At 40.2% G+C, this 13,965-nt stretch overlaps 1 protein-coding gene across 1 annotated transcript in view; it reads left to right on the forward strand.

The window, feature by feature from the left end:
* The window catches only part of LOC122543145 (MOB kinase activator 1A), a 27,651-nt gene extending 17,462 nt beyond the window's left edge, over positions 1-10,189 (forward strand). Inside the window, exons 5-6 of the mRNA XM_043681512.1 lie at positions 1,596-1,759; positions 8,347-10,189. Of these exons, the coding sequence (XP_043537447.1) occupies positions 1,596-1,759; positions 8,347-8,424 (242 nt within the window). The 3' untranslated portion in view covers positions 8,425-10,189. The remainder of the gene's footprint in view (positions 1-1,595; positions 1,760-8,346) is intronic.
* Positions 10,190-13,965: the final 3,776 nt, after the last annotated feature.

A 13,965-nucleotide genomic window follows, 5' to 3' on the forward strand; every position in this document is an offset into this window, starting at 1 on the left:
AAGCCCTAAATGTGTTTTTTGCTTCTGTCTTTATGAAAGAAACTAACTTTGTAGTTAATGAAACCTTTGAAGAGCAGGTGTGCATGCTGGAATGGATAGAGATAGAGGAAGCTGATGTGCTGAAAATTTTGTCAAACATTAATATTGACAAGTCGCCAGGCCCGGACCAGATTTATCCTCGGCTGCTTTGGGAAACGAGAAATGCGATTGCTTAGACACTTGCGAAGATCTTTGCATCCTCGCTCTCCACTGGAGTCATACCTGAGGACTGGAGAGAGGCAAATGTAATTCCTCCCTTCAAGAAAGGAAATAGGGAAATCCCCGGCAATTACAGACCAGTAAGTCTCACGTCTGTCGTCTGCAAGGTGTTAGAAAGGATTCTGAGGGATAGGATTTATGACCATCTGGAAGAGCATGGCTTGATTAAATGCAGTCAAAATGGCTTTGTAAGGGATAGATCATGCCTCACAAACCTTACCGAGTTCTTTGAGGATGTGACTAGAAAAGTTGATGACGGTCGAGCTGTGGATGTGGTGTTATGGACTTTAGCAAGGCATTTGATAAGGCTCATTCAGAAGGTCAGGAGGAATGGGATACAGGGGAACTTAGCTGTCTGGATACAGAATTGGCTGGCCAACAGAAGACAACGAGTGGTAGTAGAATGAGAATATTCTGCCCTGAAGTCAGTGGTGAGTGGTGTTCCACAGGGCTCTGTCCTTGGGCCTCTACTGTTTGTAATTTTAATTAATTGGATGAGGGGATTGAAGGATGGGTCAGCAAGTTTGCAGACGACACAAAGGTTGGAGATGTCATTGACAGTATAGAGGGCTGTTGTAGGCTGCAGCGGGACATTGACAGGATGCAGAGACGGGCTGAGAGATGGCAGATGGAGTTCAACCTGGATAAATGCGAGGTGATGCATTTTGGAAGGTCGAATTTGAAAGCGGAGTACAGGATTAAGGATAGGATTCTTGGCAGTGTGGATGAACAGAGCGTTCTTGGTGTGCAGGTGCAGAGATCCCTTAAAATGGCCACCCAAGTGGACAGAGTTGTTAAGGAAGCATATGGTGTTTTGGCTTTCATTAACAGGGGGATTGAGTTTAAGAGTCGCGAGATCTTGTTGCAGCTCTATAAAACTTTGATTAGACCGCACTTGGAATACTGCATCTAGTTCGTCATAGTTTTAAGCTGGTTGGAGGAAAGTATAGAGGGGATGTCAGAGGTGGGTTCTTTACACAGAGAGTTGTGAGAGCATGGAATGCATTGCCAGCAGCAGTTGTGGAAGCAAGGTCATTGGGGACACTTAAGAGACTGCTGGACATGCATATGGTCACAGAAATTTGAGGTTGCATACATGAGGATCAATGGTCAGCACAACATCGTGGGCTGAAGGGCCTGTTCTGTGCTGTACTGTTCTATGATGGTCTTGTTCCATTCTTCTCCCTGGTCACCCACGAACTGCAGTTTTTGTTCAAGTTGTGATGTCTCTTCAAGTTGATTTTTAGCATTAACTATTAAAATGTACAGTTGATTTTATAAATCTGAATCTTTGAAGCTTTTCCATGTTATAATTCATGATAACTGTTACATTGCAGGAGTGCCCTTCCCTAAAAATTTCATGTCTGTGGCCAAGACCATTCTTAAGCGTCTCTTCAGAGTTTATGCTCATATTTATCACCAGCATTTCGACTCTGTGATGCAGCTTCAGGAAGAGGCCCATCTTAATACTTCCTTCAAGCACTTCATATTTTTTGTTCAGGTAATATGTTCTCCATCACATTTCAGTGCACCCTTTATATTGCTGACCTCAGGAATTTAAATATTAATGTATACTACATTTCATCTGTTGTGTATACAATCTAGTCACCAGTTTGAGTTGTTAATGTTATGCAGATTGCACAAGTTGAGGAAGTATAATATCATGATGAATTCCAGGATGAATTTCAGATCTGGAATCAGTACGCCACAGGGTTTCTTTGTCTAATGTAGCATGAACTCTTCCCGTTCACCTTTTTCTATTCTCTACATTGACCTTGTTTATTTTGCCCCGCTATGTGCAGTTCTGCATTGAACTTGTTAAATTTGAGAACGCTTGCAGTACAGATCTATTATCGAGACAGAATGCTGATGACCTCAATGGTGTTCATCATTGTGTCCTTGTTTCCAAAATACAGTTGTATTATACAGTAAGATGATTGACATCGTTGACCAAATTGAGGAAGACATGAAAATATCTCTTTCCTGGAATCAACAAAGCCAAAACTAAATTTGTGCATGATAATGACTATAGGAAGGCTTCTATTTCCTCTAGGTGATGAGTTTGTTTATGTTTTGATGTGCACACACACAACTGCATCACATGCTGCAGTTAGTAATGTGCCATTTCTACATTAAATTATCCCAAGAAACACACAAAATAGGAGCTGTAGTCAACCATTCAGCCCTTAAAGCCTGCTTCACCATTCATTATAATCATATCTGATCATCCAAATCTTCTTTTCCCCCGATATCCTTCTGATGTCTTTAGCCCCAAGCGCTTTATCCAAATCCTTGAAATTGTGCAGTGTTTTGGCCTTGACTGTTTTCTGTGGTAGCGAATACAATAACTAACCACTCTCGGTAAATAAATTTCTCAGCTTAGTCTTCAGTTTCCCACCAGCTGCAAAAATTGGGAACATCCTTCCTCCATCTGTGCTGTCCAATCCTATTAGGATTTTATCATTTTCTGTGAGATCCACTTCCACACCCTCAGTTCCTCCTGCTTTTAACTCCAGTAGATATAATCCTACCCGATTCAACCCTTCCCCATATGTCAGTCGTGCGATCCTAGGAATGAGTGGGATACATCTTTTGCTGCCCTCAGATAATGAGACCAAAACTCTGCACAGTATTCCAGATGTGGCCTTACCAAGGTACTTTCAAGTTGTAGCATAATTTCACTGCTCCAGAACTGAAATTCTCTTGTTTTGAAGTCCAGCATAGCATTTGCTGCCATGATCATTTGGTGAATCTGCATGCGTGTTTTCAGTGACCGGTGGATGAGAACACCCAGTTCTCAGCACATTCCCTCAAACAATTTCTAGCCATTCAAATAATAATGCACCTTGCTACCAATGTAGATCACCTCACATTTATCCACGTAATACTGCTTCCTCCTCACAACTCACCCTCCCACCCAATTTTGTGTCATTTGCAATTTGGATAGAGTACATTTATTTCCTCCTTCTAAATATTAATGTGTATTCTGAATAGCAGGGCCTTAGCACTGGTCCTGCAGTCCCCCACGAGTCACTGCGTGCTATTTAGAAAAAGTCTTGTTTATTCTTCCTCTTTTTGTTTCCTGTCTGCCAACTAGTTTTGTTGAACTGAATACACTGACCCAATTGCATGAGCTTCAATTTGACATGGTAACATCTTCCACAGTACCTCTTCTGACAACCTCGAAGAATTCCAGGAGACCTGTCAAACAGTTTTCCCTCTCTTATACGTATGCTGACTCTGACTGATCTTACCATTGCGATCCAAGTGCACAGCTATTAAACCTATGACAACGGACTCTTGTAATTTTCCCCGTTGCCGATGTCAGGATGACTGGTTTATAATTCTTATTTTACTCTTAGCCTCCCTCTCTCTCTTCAAATAGAGAAGCTGCATTAGCTACCCTCTAATCTGTAGGAAGTCTTTGAGTCCAAAAAATCTTTGAAGATGACCACCAATGCATGCATTATTTCTAGGGCCACTTTTTTTTTGGAATATAGATTATCACACCCTGGATTGGCCTTTTATCCCATCAATTTCACCAAAGCTATTTTCCTACTCGTATAAATTTCCTTCATTCCTCCTCCTCATCATTAAATGCTTTGTTTCATATTTCTGGTCTGTTATTTGTGTCTTCCTTTGTGAACACAGACAAAAGTAGGTATTCATTTGGTCAGTATTTTCTTTGTTCTCCATTACAAATTTCCATGTTTATGATTGTATGGTTATCTACATTTTGTATTTACCAATCTATCTCTTGTCATGTTCCTATAGAAACTTTGACAGTCAGTTTTTAACATACCCACAAATTCATTCTTGGACTCAATTTTCTCATTTGGAATGAATACTTTTGTCTTCCTTTTCTGAATTCTGAACTCCATTCGTCAACTTGTTTTTGTTTTAGAATCAATTTGTATGCCTCTTCTTTGGATCTAATACTGTGTCTGGTTTCCCATGGTTTATCCAAATTTGCCTTTTTTTACTTCTGTGCTTGGCATGAGTGAACAATTGTTGCACTTCACTTGGGCTCTTTGAATGTTTGCCATTGCTTTTGCATCACTATCTGTTTATGTCAACACCTCTTGCCATCCCAATTTTCTCCATTTACACTGAGAATCCTAGTCTCAGAATCAACTGCATAACTGTCCAAATTAATCAATCCTATTATGATCACTCCTCCCAAAAGGGCCTTGTACAACCAGTTTGCCAAGTATTTCTTTCTCATTACACTACCAAGTCAAGGATGACATTTTTACTAGGTGGTTTCTCAGTGTATTGGTCCAAAAAACCATCATGTAAAGACTCCCAAGAAGTCCTCCTCTATGGTATTGTAACTAATTTGCTTTGCTTAGATATATGGAGTTTAAAGACACCCATAATTACATATAAGTTTGTTGGATGCATCTCTATAGACAACTGCCCCAAAAAATTGTTGCCCTTAGCATTTCTCAGTTCTATCCATAAAGAAGCCTCACTAACATCTTGTACAACCTCAACATAACATCCCAACTTGTATACTCAAAGGTCTGAGCATTGAAGGCAAGTGTGTTAAATTCCTTCTTAACCACCCTATTTATGACACAGACTTCAAAGAATTATGCATCTGAATCCCTAGGTCTCTCTGTTCTACAACACTACCCAAGACCCTACTTTTATATAAGACCTGCCCTTGTTTTGCATTTCGGTAAAACAAATCATACATTAAAATAAATTAAACTCTATCTGCCACACATTAGCCCTTTGACCCAATTGATCAAGATCTTTTTAATCTCAGATGACGTTCACTGTCACTGCACGACCAATTTTGTTTTCATCTGCAGACTTCGTAACCGTACCTTCTACATTTGTATAAATGACAAATAAAAGTGGACCCTGCACCAATCCCTGTGGAACATCACTGATCACAGGATTCCAGGCTGGAAAGCAACCATCCACCACTCTCTGTTCTTGACTTTAATTCCCCTTCCTTTGATTTCCTGGTTCCCATTTCCATGCCATTTAACGCCTCCCAACTACTCTCTCGCTATTACTCTACACGTCAGTCTCTTTTCTGCTCAGATGTAACCCATCCAGTTTGACTGCTCCACATCCTGTAGAACCAGTCCTCATTCCTCAGGAATCTGAAACGGTCCCCTGCGGACCATCTCTTCAATCACATGTTTATCTGATGTATCCTGCTATTTTGACTTTGACTAACACATGACACTGGTGGTAATCCTGAGATCACTACCTTGGAGATTCTTTTTCCTGATTTACTTCCTTACTCCCATTTTTCTGCTCTTGGGGCGTATGTGTTTTTTTTTCTTTTGTAACTGATATGATATATACCAAGACCACTGTTTACTCTGCCCCTCCAGAATGTTCTGCAGCTGCTCTGAGACACCTTTGACACCAGCATCAGGGAGGCAACATACCATGAACAAAAACAGAAATTGGTGGAAAACTCAGCAGGTCTGGCAGCATCTGTGGGGAGAAAACAGAATTAACATTTCGGGTCCAATGATCCTCCTTCGGTTCAGTTGTGGAGGGTCACTCGATGTGAAACATTACCTCTGCTTTCTCTCCACAGATGCTGCCAGACCTGCTGAATTTTTGCAGTAATTTCTGTTTTTGTTTGACTTCCAGCATCTGCATTTTTTGTGGTTGTTTAGTGAGCCAATATACTGGACAAGAGTCTTATTTGCAGGCAAAGAAATCTCTGTCTATTCTTTTTACAATTGAATCCCATGGAAGTATTGCATTCACACATTTGTTGTTTGTCCTATATGCAGCAGAGTCAACCATGTTGCATTGATTTTGAATGTTGCTCCATTCCTCTGAAAGGCCACTCCTGTCAACAGTATCCAAAGTGGTATATCTGTTTTGTAGGGGAACAGCCAAGACATTCGTGCACGACCTGCCTGGTTCTGTTGCTCAACCTAGTGGTTACCCATTTCCTTCCTGCCTGTGGAGTCTGAGCCTGTGATGAGACTACCACTACTACCACTAGCACAACCCCCCCCCCCCCCCATATGCTTTCAACGATGTTCCATAGGGCCCCCGCAGCCTCTTCAGCTCTAAAACAAAGGCTTCAGGAGATCATTCTTGCACGTAGGCTGGCTGTGGGGACTCAAACTGTGCCCAAACACCCACACCACAGATTTCAGTGCTCTTGCCATGATTTACCCCTTGAAATTAAATGTTTATAAATTTAAGAATAAGGAGTAAGCCATTCAGGACTGAGATGAGGAAGATTTTCTTCACTCAAGAAAACCTGTGGAATTCTTTACAACAGAAAGCTGTTGGGATACGTTTGTTAGATATATTCAAGAGTGAGTTGGGAGTGGCCCTTGTGGCGAAAGGGATCAAGGGATATGGAGCGAAAGCGGGAGTGGGATACTGAAATTGTATGATCAGCCATCATCACATTACAGGCTCAAAGGGCCAAATAGCCTACTCCTACACCTATTTTCTATGTTTTGGAAGATGCATTATTTTAAATACTTGTGGGCCCTTATTCACTGGTTATCTTTATTATGCCATGTAATTTTTACCAACTATAAAAGGACCAAAAAAAAAGCAAAAAGTACCTATTCCCCTCTGCAAGGAATTCCCACTGTTTTAAATTCCAAAAAAACACACACACACTGGCTGTGCTCTGCCCTGACTGGTCTTGTGGAGCTTGTCAGTAGAGATGCATGAATACCAGAAGGAGTGTTCATCTATCCATTTTTCGCAATGGATAAATTGAGCAAAAACATCCCTCTGCTGTTTTGGGGAAGTACTGTCGAGAAAGTTACAGCCAGAATCTTTCTTAACTTGCTCTTTTTCGATCAATTCAACTTGGTTTGCTTTTAAAAATTAAACTTCACTGTCAGAAAAGTCTTATTCTGGATGTCAACATATCCCTGCATCTCAAAATTGCTTCCTCTGATGCAACAACAGCATTAGACAAGGATAATTTTCAAGTCAAAACCGACATTGCTGGAGAAACTCAGCAAATCTGGCAGCATCTGTGGGGAGAGAAAGAGTTCATGTTTCAGGTCTGGTATGACTTGTGTAAAACTGAGAGGAGCTGGTTCATGCCGGTTTCCACGCTTGTGAACAAATGGGAGAATGATTACTCTGATTCTGAGTGGAACAGATGGTGACAGTGTCCACAGCAAAGGCCAAAGGAAGGACCAATGGTGGTGAAGGAGCAGTATAGTTGTGAACTAGTGGAGGTGCTAGGTGTTGAAATGAGAAAATTCCAGGTGTTAAAATGACAAAATTAATCCACTCAGGAGGCGATGGCCGAATGATATTATCACTAAGCTATTTAATCCAGAAACTCAGCTAATGTTCTGGGGACCCGGGTTTGAATCCTGCCAGGGAGGACAGTAGAAATTGAATTCAGAGGGGAAAAAAAATCTGGAATTAATAATCTACTGATGACCAGGAAACCATTGAGGAAAAAATCCATCTAGTTTACTAGTGTCATTCAGGGAAGGAAATCTGCCATCCTCACCTGGTCTGGCCTATATATGACTCCTGACCCACACCATGAGTTTGATTTTTCAATTGCTCCCTGAAGTGGCCAAGCAAGCCATTGAGTTGTACTAATCGCTACAAAGTCTCTTCAACGGCAAATAAGTATTGGCGATAAATGCTGGCCAGCCAATAATGCCCATAAACTATAAAGAAATAAAAAAACTCAGTAGTGAGCAAAGTCAACAAGGCACAATCTAAACACAGCAGGAGTGTTGTAATCAAGTGAAGGACGGTGATTGTGTGATACAATTGTTGATCTTGAATCCCAAAAGCTGTAAAGTGGTGAAGTTTTTTAAAAAAAAAACCATTGTGTTCTTTCTCCAGCTTGCATTGAGCTTCATTGGAACAAGTTTTAGTTAAATGGGGTTATCAAATGAAGCATTTTACTTGAAAGTGTCCTTAAGAGCCCAGGGATAAGTCTGTATAAATCTGTTCAGCTCACGTAGAGCTTTGAGACTTGAGGAATCATTCATATTTTTGTTCCAATAGCATATACTTCAGCTTTTGGTTGGTTTATTTCTGCTAATATTTTTGACAATCCATCTTGTTCTGACTAAGTTTTCTCCTCTTCCCTTTCAGGAATTTAATTTGATTGACAGGAAAGAGCTTGCTCCACTCCAAGATCTAATTGAAAAGCTTGGATCAAAAGACAGATGAATGTTCTTCAAGAATTGAAACCATTTTTTCCACATCAGCGTGATCTTAGTGCTTCTCTTTTTCTACCTTCAAGATCCCCATTTCCTGCACATACACAGTATGATGTGTGATCATTGTGAGCATGCTCTGTGGAAAAATCCATTGTCTCTGTAATTGTTAAATAGTACTTCAATATTTAGGATGAATAACCTTTGGATAAACAAGTCAATAAGCTGTTGGTTCTAGCCAGATGTCAGTGTTCTGAAGACATTGCCAATCAGCCATGTTGAAAGATTCAAAGGTGCCCAAACATTCTACATGATCATTTAAAGGATATGGCAGTATTGATTTTGTTTTCCTCTAGGTGTGACTAGCAGACTTAGCAAAATGTGTTGGTTAAAGCATGCTAAAGACATTTAGGGAGGAGAAAACTATTGCTGCGTTAGTTTGATACTCAGATTCTTGATGGATGGGTTTGTAGTTTGGATTCCTGGTTTCTGCATGCTCCATCTTCTTGTGCTTTTATTTGAGGAAACATGGAAAACTAATTTGATTCCTGTCCTCAAATTAAAAGCAAACTGGAACTTGTGCAGATTGAATGTATGTTTTGAATGGGTTGATTTGCAGTGTGACTGCAGGTTGTTCACACTGCAAATAGATCAATTAATTGTAGACTAGTTAATTGTACACAGTCTCTAAATGTACTTCTTGGATTTAAAAGACAGTGGAAAAACTTTTGTACTTTGTTGATGCATACATATACATTTATACATTAATCTCTAATGATGTTAAAGAAGCTTTGATTCAGTGGGGCATGTTTTCCATGTCTTAGGCTGACAGTACAGCAATTTGAAGTTGAGAAATTTTCAAAATCTTTACTCTAAATTACTCTACTTAGGTTTCAGTTAATTGCTTCACAAGAGTGATTGGTTTTAAATTGAAGGCACATGTTCAAATTGTTTTGCTTGAAGAATGTTAGAGTAGGACAGTGACATACAAGAGAAAGTACCACTAGTTGATGTTTTTTTAACCTTCAAAAATTGCCTATGAAATACATGTACCGAGCTGTCAATATACTGTCTGTAACCAGCTGATGATTGTAAGAATTTACTGTTGTCATTTAAACGTTTTTCTATTGTTTGGTTTCTGACAATGCATTTTCTGAACCACTTTTTGGAATTTCTAAATCGCCAGTCAGTTTGACTCTTGTGACTGTAATTTTGGATTATATCACAGAGCATGTACGATTGCATATTGTGAAAACTGTGTTGCCTTTATTTCTTATGTTATTAGATGCACTTTGGGGACTGTGCCCAGTTGCCTTAACTAGACTACTTTTTCAAAACTTGGTCAGTCATGCTTTAATATTGAATATTTTTTTTAATGTTTTTACACACAAGGTGAATAAGAAACTTTGCAGCAGGATATAACTTTTTAACCTGTGATTGCATAATAGCAATAGTCATGGGGCAAGGGGGTCTTTTTTTTTAAGAATCTAGCAATAATGTGCTTTAAGTAAATGGCATTTTTTTTTATATTTTTAAATATCATTGTCCAAATATGGGTGACTACTGAAAATAACCACCTGCTAGGTCTAAGCATTTTAAATTGTATTTTGCTGCGGTCAAAGCTCTGGAATAGTTTCCCTGTTTAATGGTTGAGAAGAATTGAACAGTCTTGGCATTTAAGTCACTTGCATTCTTATTATCAAGTATTGCTGTTAGTTCTTTTCTGTTGAGCACAATAAAAAGGTTGAGGAGGTTTACAACTGAACTCCAAGTTTGAAGTACAAGTTGAGTGAAATTTTGTTAATGTTAGGATCTTCTTAATTTCACAAACCAGGAAGAATTCCAATTTTTCAATCATAATGTATCCAATGAACTATCCTGTACAAAAGCTTCCTTCAACTTTGGTTATTATCATTGTAACCATGTTCTCCGTGTGGTCATTTCATATCATGTAGGATTGAGAACTGGAAATTAAACTGTCCATTATGCAACTGAAGAGGCATACGATGGAATTACAAGAGTTCAGAATGAATTTAAGGGTGGGAGAATTTATCTTACCTAACCAATTCAAGATCAACAATGATTGTTCACTTTATGAATGAATATTAATCCAGCATAATTGTCTTTCTGATCGATGAACTAAAGTTATACGGATGAAGAACACTTTTCTATAATGTGAATCCTGACTTGCAAGTCAGGGTGGAATACATTTTTATGACTTTAAAAGCTGTATTGTAAATCTTGACTTTTCTTTCTAACAGAAATCTAGGATTGAATAACTACCACTTCTGAATTTTGGTACAGTGTAATTTATATAGAATATAGATTCCCTACAGTGTGGAAACTGTAGCTTCGGCTCAACAAGTCCTCACCAACCCTCCGAAGAGTAACCCACCCATTTCCCCAATCCTACTACTCTACATTTACCCCTTACTAATGCATCTAATGTACATGCCCCTGAACACTATGGGCAATTTAATATGGCCAATTAACCAAACCTGCACATCTTTGGATTGTGGGAGGAGACCGGAGCACCCTGAGGAGACCCACGCAGACACAGGGAAAATGGGCAAACTCCACACAGACAGGCGCACGAGGCTGGAATCCCTGGCGCTGTGAGACACCGTGCTGCCCATTCCTAAGGTGAGTCCATGTCTGGCAGGGACTGGATAATTAGGGAAGGACGTAATGAACATTTTTTTTTGACTGGAGTTACACTTAAAATGTTTCAAACAATGCTTAATGCTGCAGCAATGTAAGCTATAAAGTGGTAAATTCAAAAACTGCATACTGTTGAGAGTTCTTCCACTGAAGTGAATCAGCATTCAATGCTTTTTAACACGTACATTCTAGAAGTTTTCGGAGTGCCCATGATTTGAAAGGAAAACTTATTTGTAAAGCATAAGCTTGAGTTAACTGTTCTGATACCAGGTGGCTTTTGTTGAATGGTGGCCGGATGCAGTTTTTGTTTTGATACATGTCAGAAAAGGTATTTATGGTTGATTATTGTATTGTCAGCTTGTGTAGTGCTGTTCTTGGAACGGTAGAATTCTATTCTTTATGCAAGAGGGAAGAGCTAGAATTGCTTAACCTTTCAAATCCTCTACACTAAGATAAATGACTGAAGTAGAATACAGCAATCTCAATCCAGTTGATGAGGTGTCGTGTTTTGATTCTCCTTGTAGAAAAAGGTGATGTTACACAGATATGAAGCTAAACATTGTTTCAATCCAGTTTTAGAAATATCAATAGTTTGGGCATGTTTGTCTGCAGAGCCTCATGGCAATAGTGATGATGGTTACAGGAAACTAGTGTATGTTTGTAATTAACACACGAGTAATGTTCTTGAATTTACATTGTTGATACATAATTTGGATGGTTTAAACTGAGCTGAATAAGGTGCACTCTGGATTATTTTGCCTTTGTACGTGAGGTTTAGTTGAAGTTCATATTTTCACTTGGAGAGTAGTCAGAATTATGTTGAACTTAAGAGTGGTTTTCAAAACATGGCACATGAACTTGTACAGCATTTAGAGTCATAGAGGTGTACAGCACGGTAAAAGACCCTTTGGTCCAACTCGTCCAAGCCGACCAGATATCCCAACACGATCTGGTCCCATCTGCAAACACCCGGCCCATATCACTCCAAACCCTTCCTTTTCATATCCCATCCAGATGCCTTTTAAATGTTGCAATCATACAAGCCTCCACACTTTCTCTGGCAGCTCATTCCATACACATACCACCCTCTGGGTGGAAAAGGTTGTCCCTTAGGTCTCTTTTATATCTTTTCCGTCTCACCCTAAACCTATGCCCTCTAGTTTTGAACTCCCCCACCCCAGGATGTTTGTCCGATTCATGCCCTTCATGATTTTATAAACCTCTATAAAGGTCACCCATCAACTTCTGAAGCTCCAGGGAAAATAGCCACAGCCTATTAACCTCTCCCGAGAGCTCAAATCCTTGTAAGTCTCTTCTGAACTCTTTCAAATTTCACAACGTTTTTCCAATAGGAAGGAGACCACAATTGCACGCAATATTCCAAAAGTGGCCAAACTAATGTCCTGTACAGCCACAACATGACCTCCCAACTCATGTACTCAATACTCTGACCAAAGGAAAGCATACCAAACGCCATCTTCACTATCCTATCTACCTGCGACTCCACTTTCAAGGAGCTATGAACCTGCACTCCAAGATCTCTTTGTTCAGCAACACTCCCTAGGACTTTACCATTAAGTGTATAAGTCCTGCTAAGATTTGTTTTCCCAAAATGCAGCACCTCGCATTTATCTAAATTAAAGTCTATCTTCCACTTCTCAGCCCATTGACCCATCTGATCAAGATCCCGTTGTGATCTGAGATCACCTTCTTCGCTGTCCAGTACACCTCCAATTTTGGTGTCATCTGCAAACTTACTAATTATACCTCTTATGCTCACATCCAAATCATTTATATAAATGACAAAAAGTAGTGTATCCAGCATCGATCCTTGTGGCACTCCGCTGGTCACAGGCCTCCACTCTGAAAAACAACCCTCCATCACCACCCTGTGTCTTCTACCTTTGAGCCAGTTCTGTATCCAAATGGCTAGTTTTCCCTGTAATCCATGAGATCTAACCTTGCTCACCAGTCTCCCATGGGGAACCTTGTCGAACACTTTACTGAAGTCCATATAGATCACGCGCACCACTGTGCCCTCATCAATCCTCTTTGTTACTTCTTCAAAAAAACTCAATCAAGTTTGTGAGACATGATTTCCCACGCACAAAGCCATGTTGACTATCCCTAATCAGTCCTTGCCTTTCCAAATACATGTACATCCTGTCCCTCAGGATTCCCTCCAACAACTTGCCCACCACCGAGGTCAGGCTCACCGGTCTATAGTTCCCCGGCTTGTCTTTACCGCCCTTCTTAAACAGTGGCACCACGTTTGCCAACCTCCAGTCTTCCGGCACCTCACCTGTGACTATCGATGATTCAAATATCTCAGCAAGAGGCCCAGCAATCACTTCTCTAGATTCCCACAGAGTTCTCGGGTTTTGTAAGTGGCATTTTAGTTGTTGGGTTCAGTAACCTTTAGCCTAAGAGGCCAGGCAGCATCCGAGGAGCAGGAGAAATCGACGTTTCGGGCATAAGCCCTTCTTCAGGAATGAGGCTGGTGTGCCAAGCGGGCTGAGATAAAATGTTGGGGGGGGAAATATATTGATGCTAATTTCTTTGCATCGTTCCACATTGTTTTGTGACTGCTAATTCAATCCCGAATCATTATTTCAAGAAGTTTCTTTCCACCAAACATGAGCTGACAACCCCAGCAATTAGGCCTATCTTCATACCCTAGTTCCAAAAATATTGGAAAGTTTTCAACTGTGCAATTCAAATCTCTATTCTTGCACGAGTCTATACCTGACATGAGCTGAAAATGTGTTGCTGGAAAAGCGCAGCAGGTCAGGCAGCATCCAGGGGACAGGAGAATCGACGTTTCGGGCATAAGCCCTTCTTCAGGCATGAGGAAAGTGTGTCCAGCAGGCTAAGATAAAAAGGTAGGGAGGAG

The sequence above is a fragment of the Chiloscyllium plagiosum genome, chromosome 42 (assembly GCF_004010195.1).
Source record: "Chiloscyllium plagiosum isolate BGI_BamShark_2017 chromosome 42, ASM401019v2, whole genome shotgun sequence".
Lineage (NCBI taxonomy): Eukaryota > Metazoa > Chordata > Chondrichthyes > Orectolobiformes > Hemiscylliidae > Chiloscyllium > Chiloscyllium plagiosum.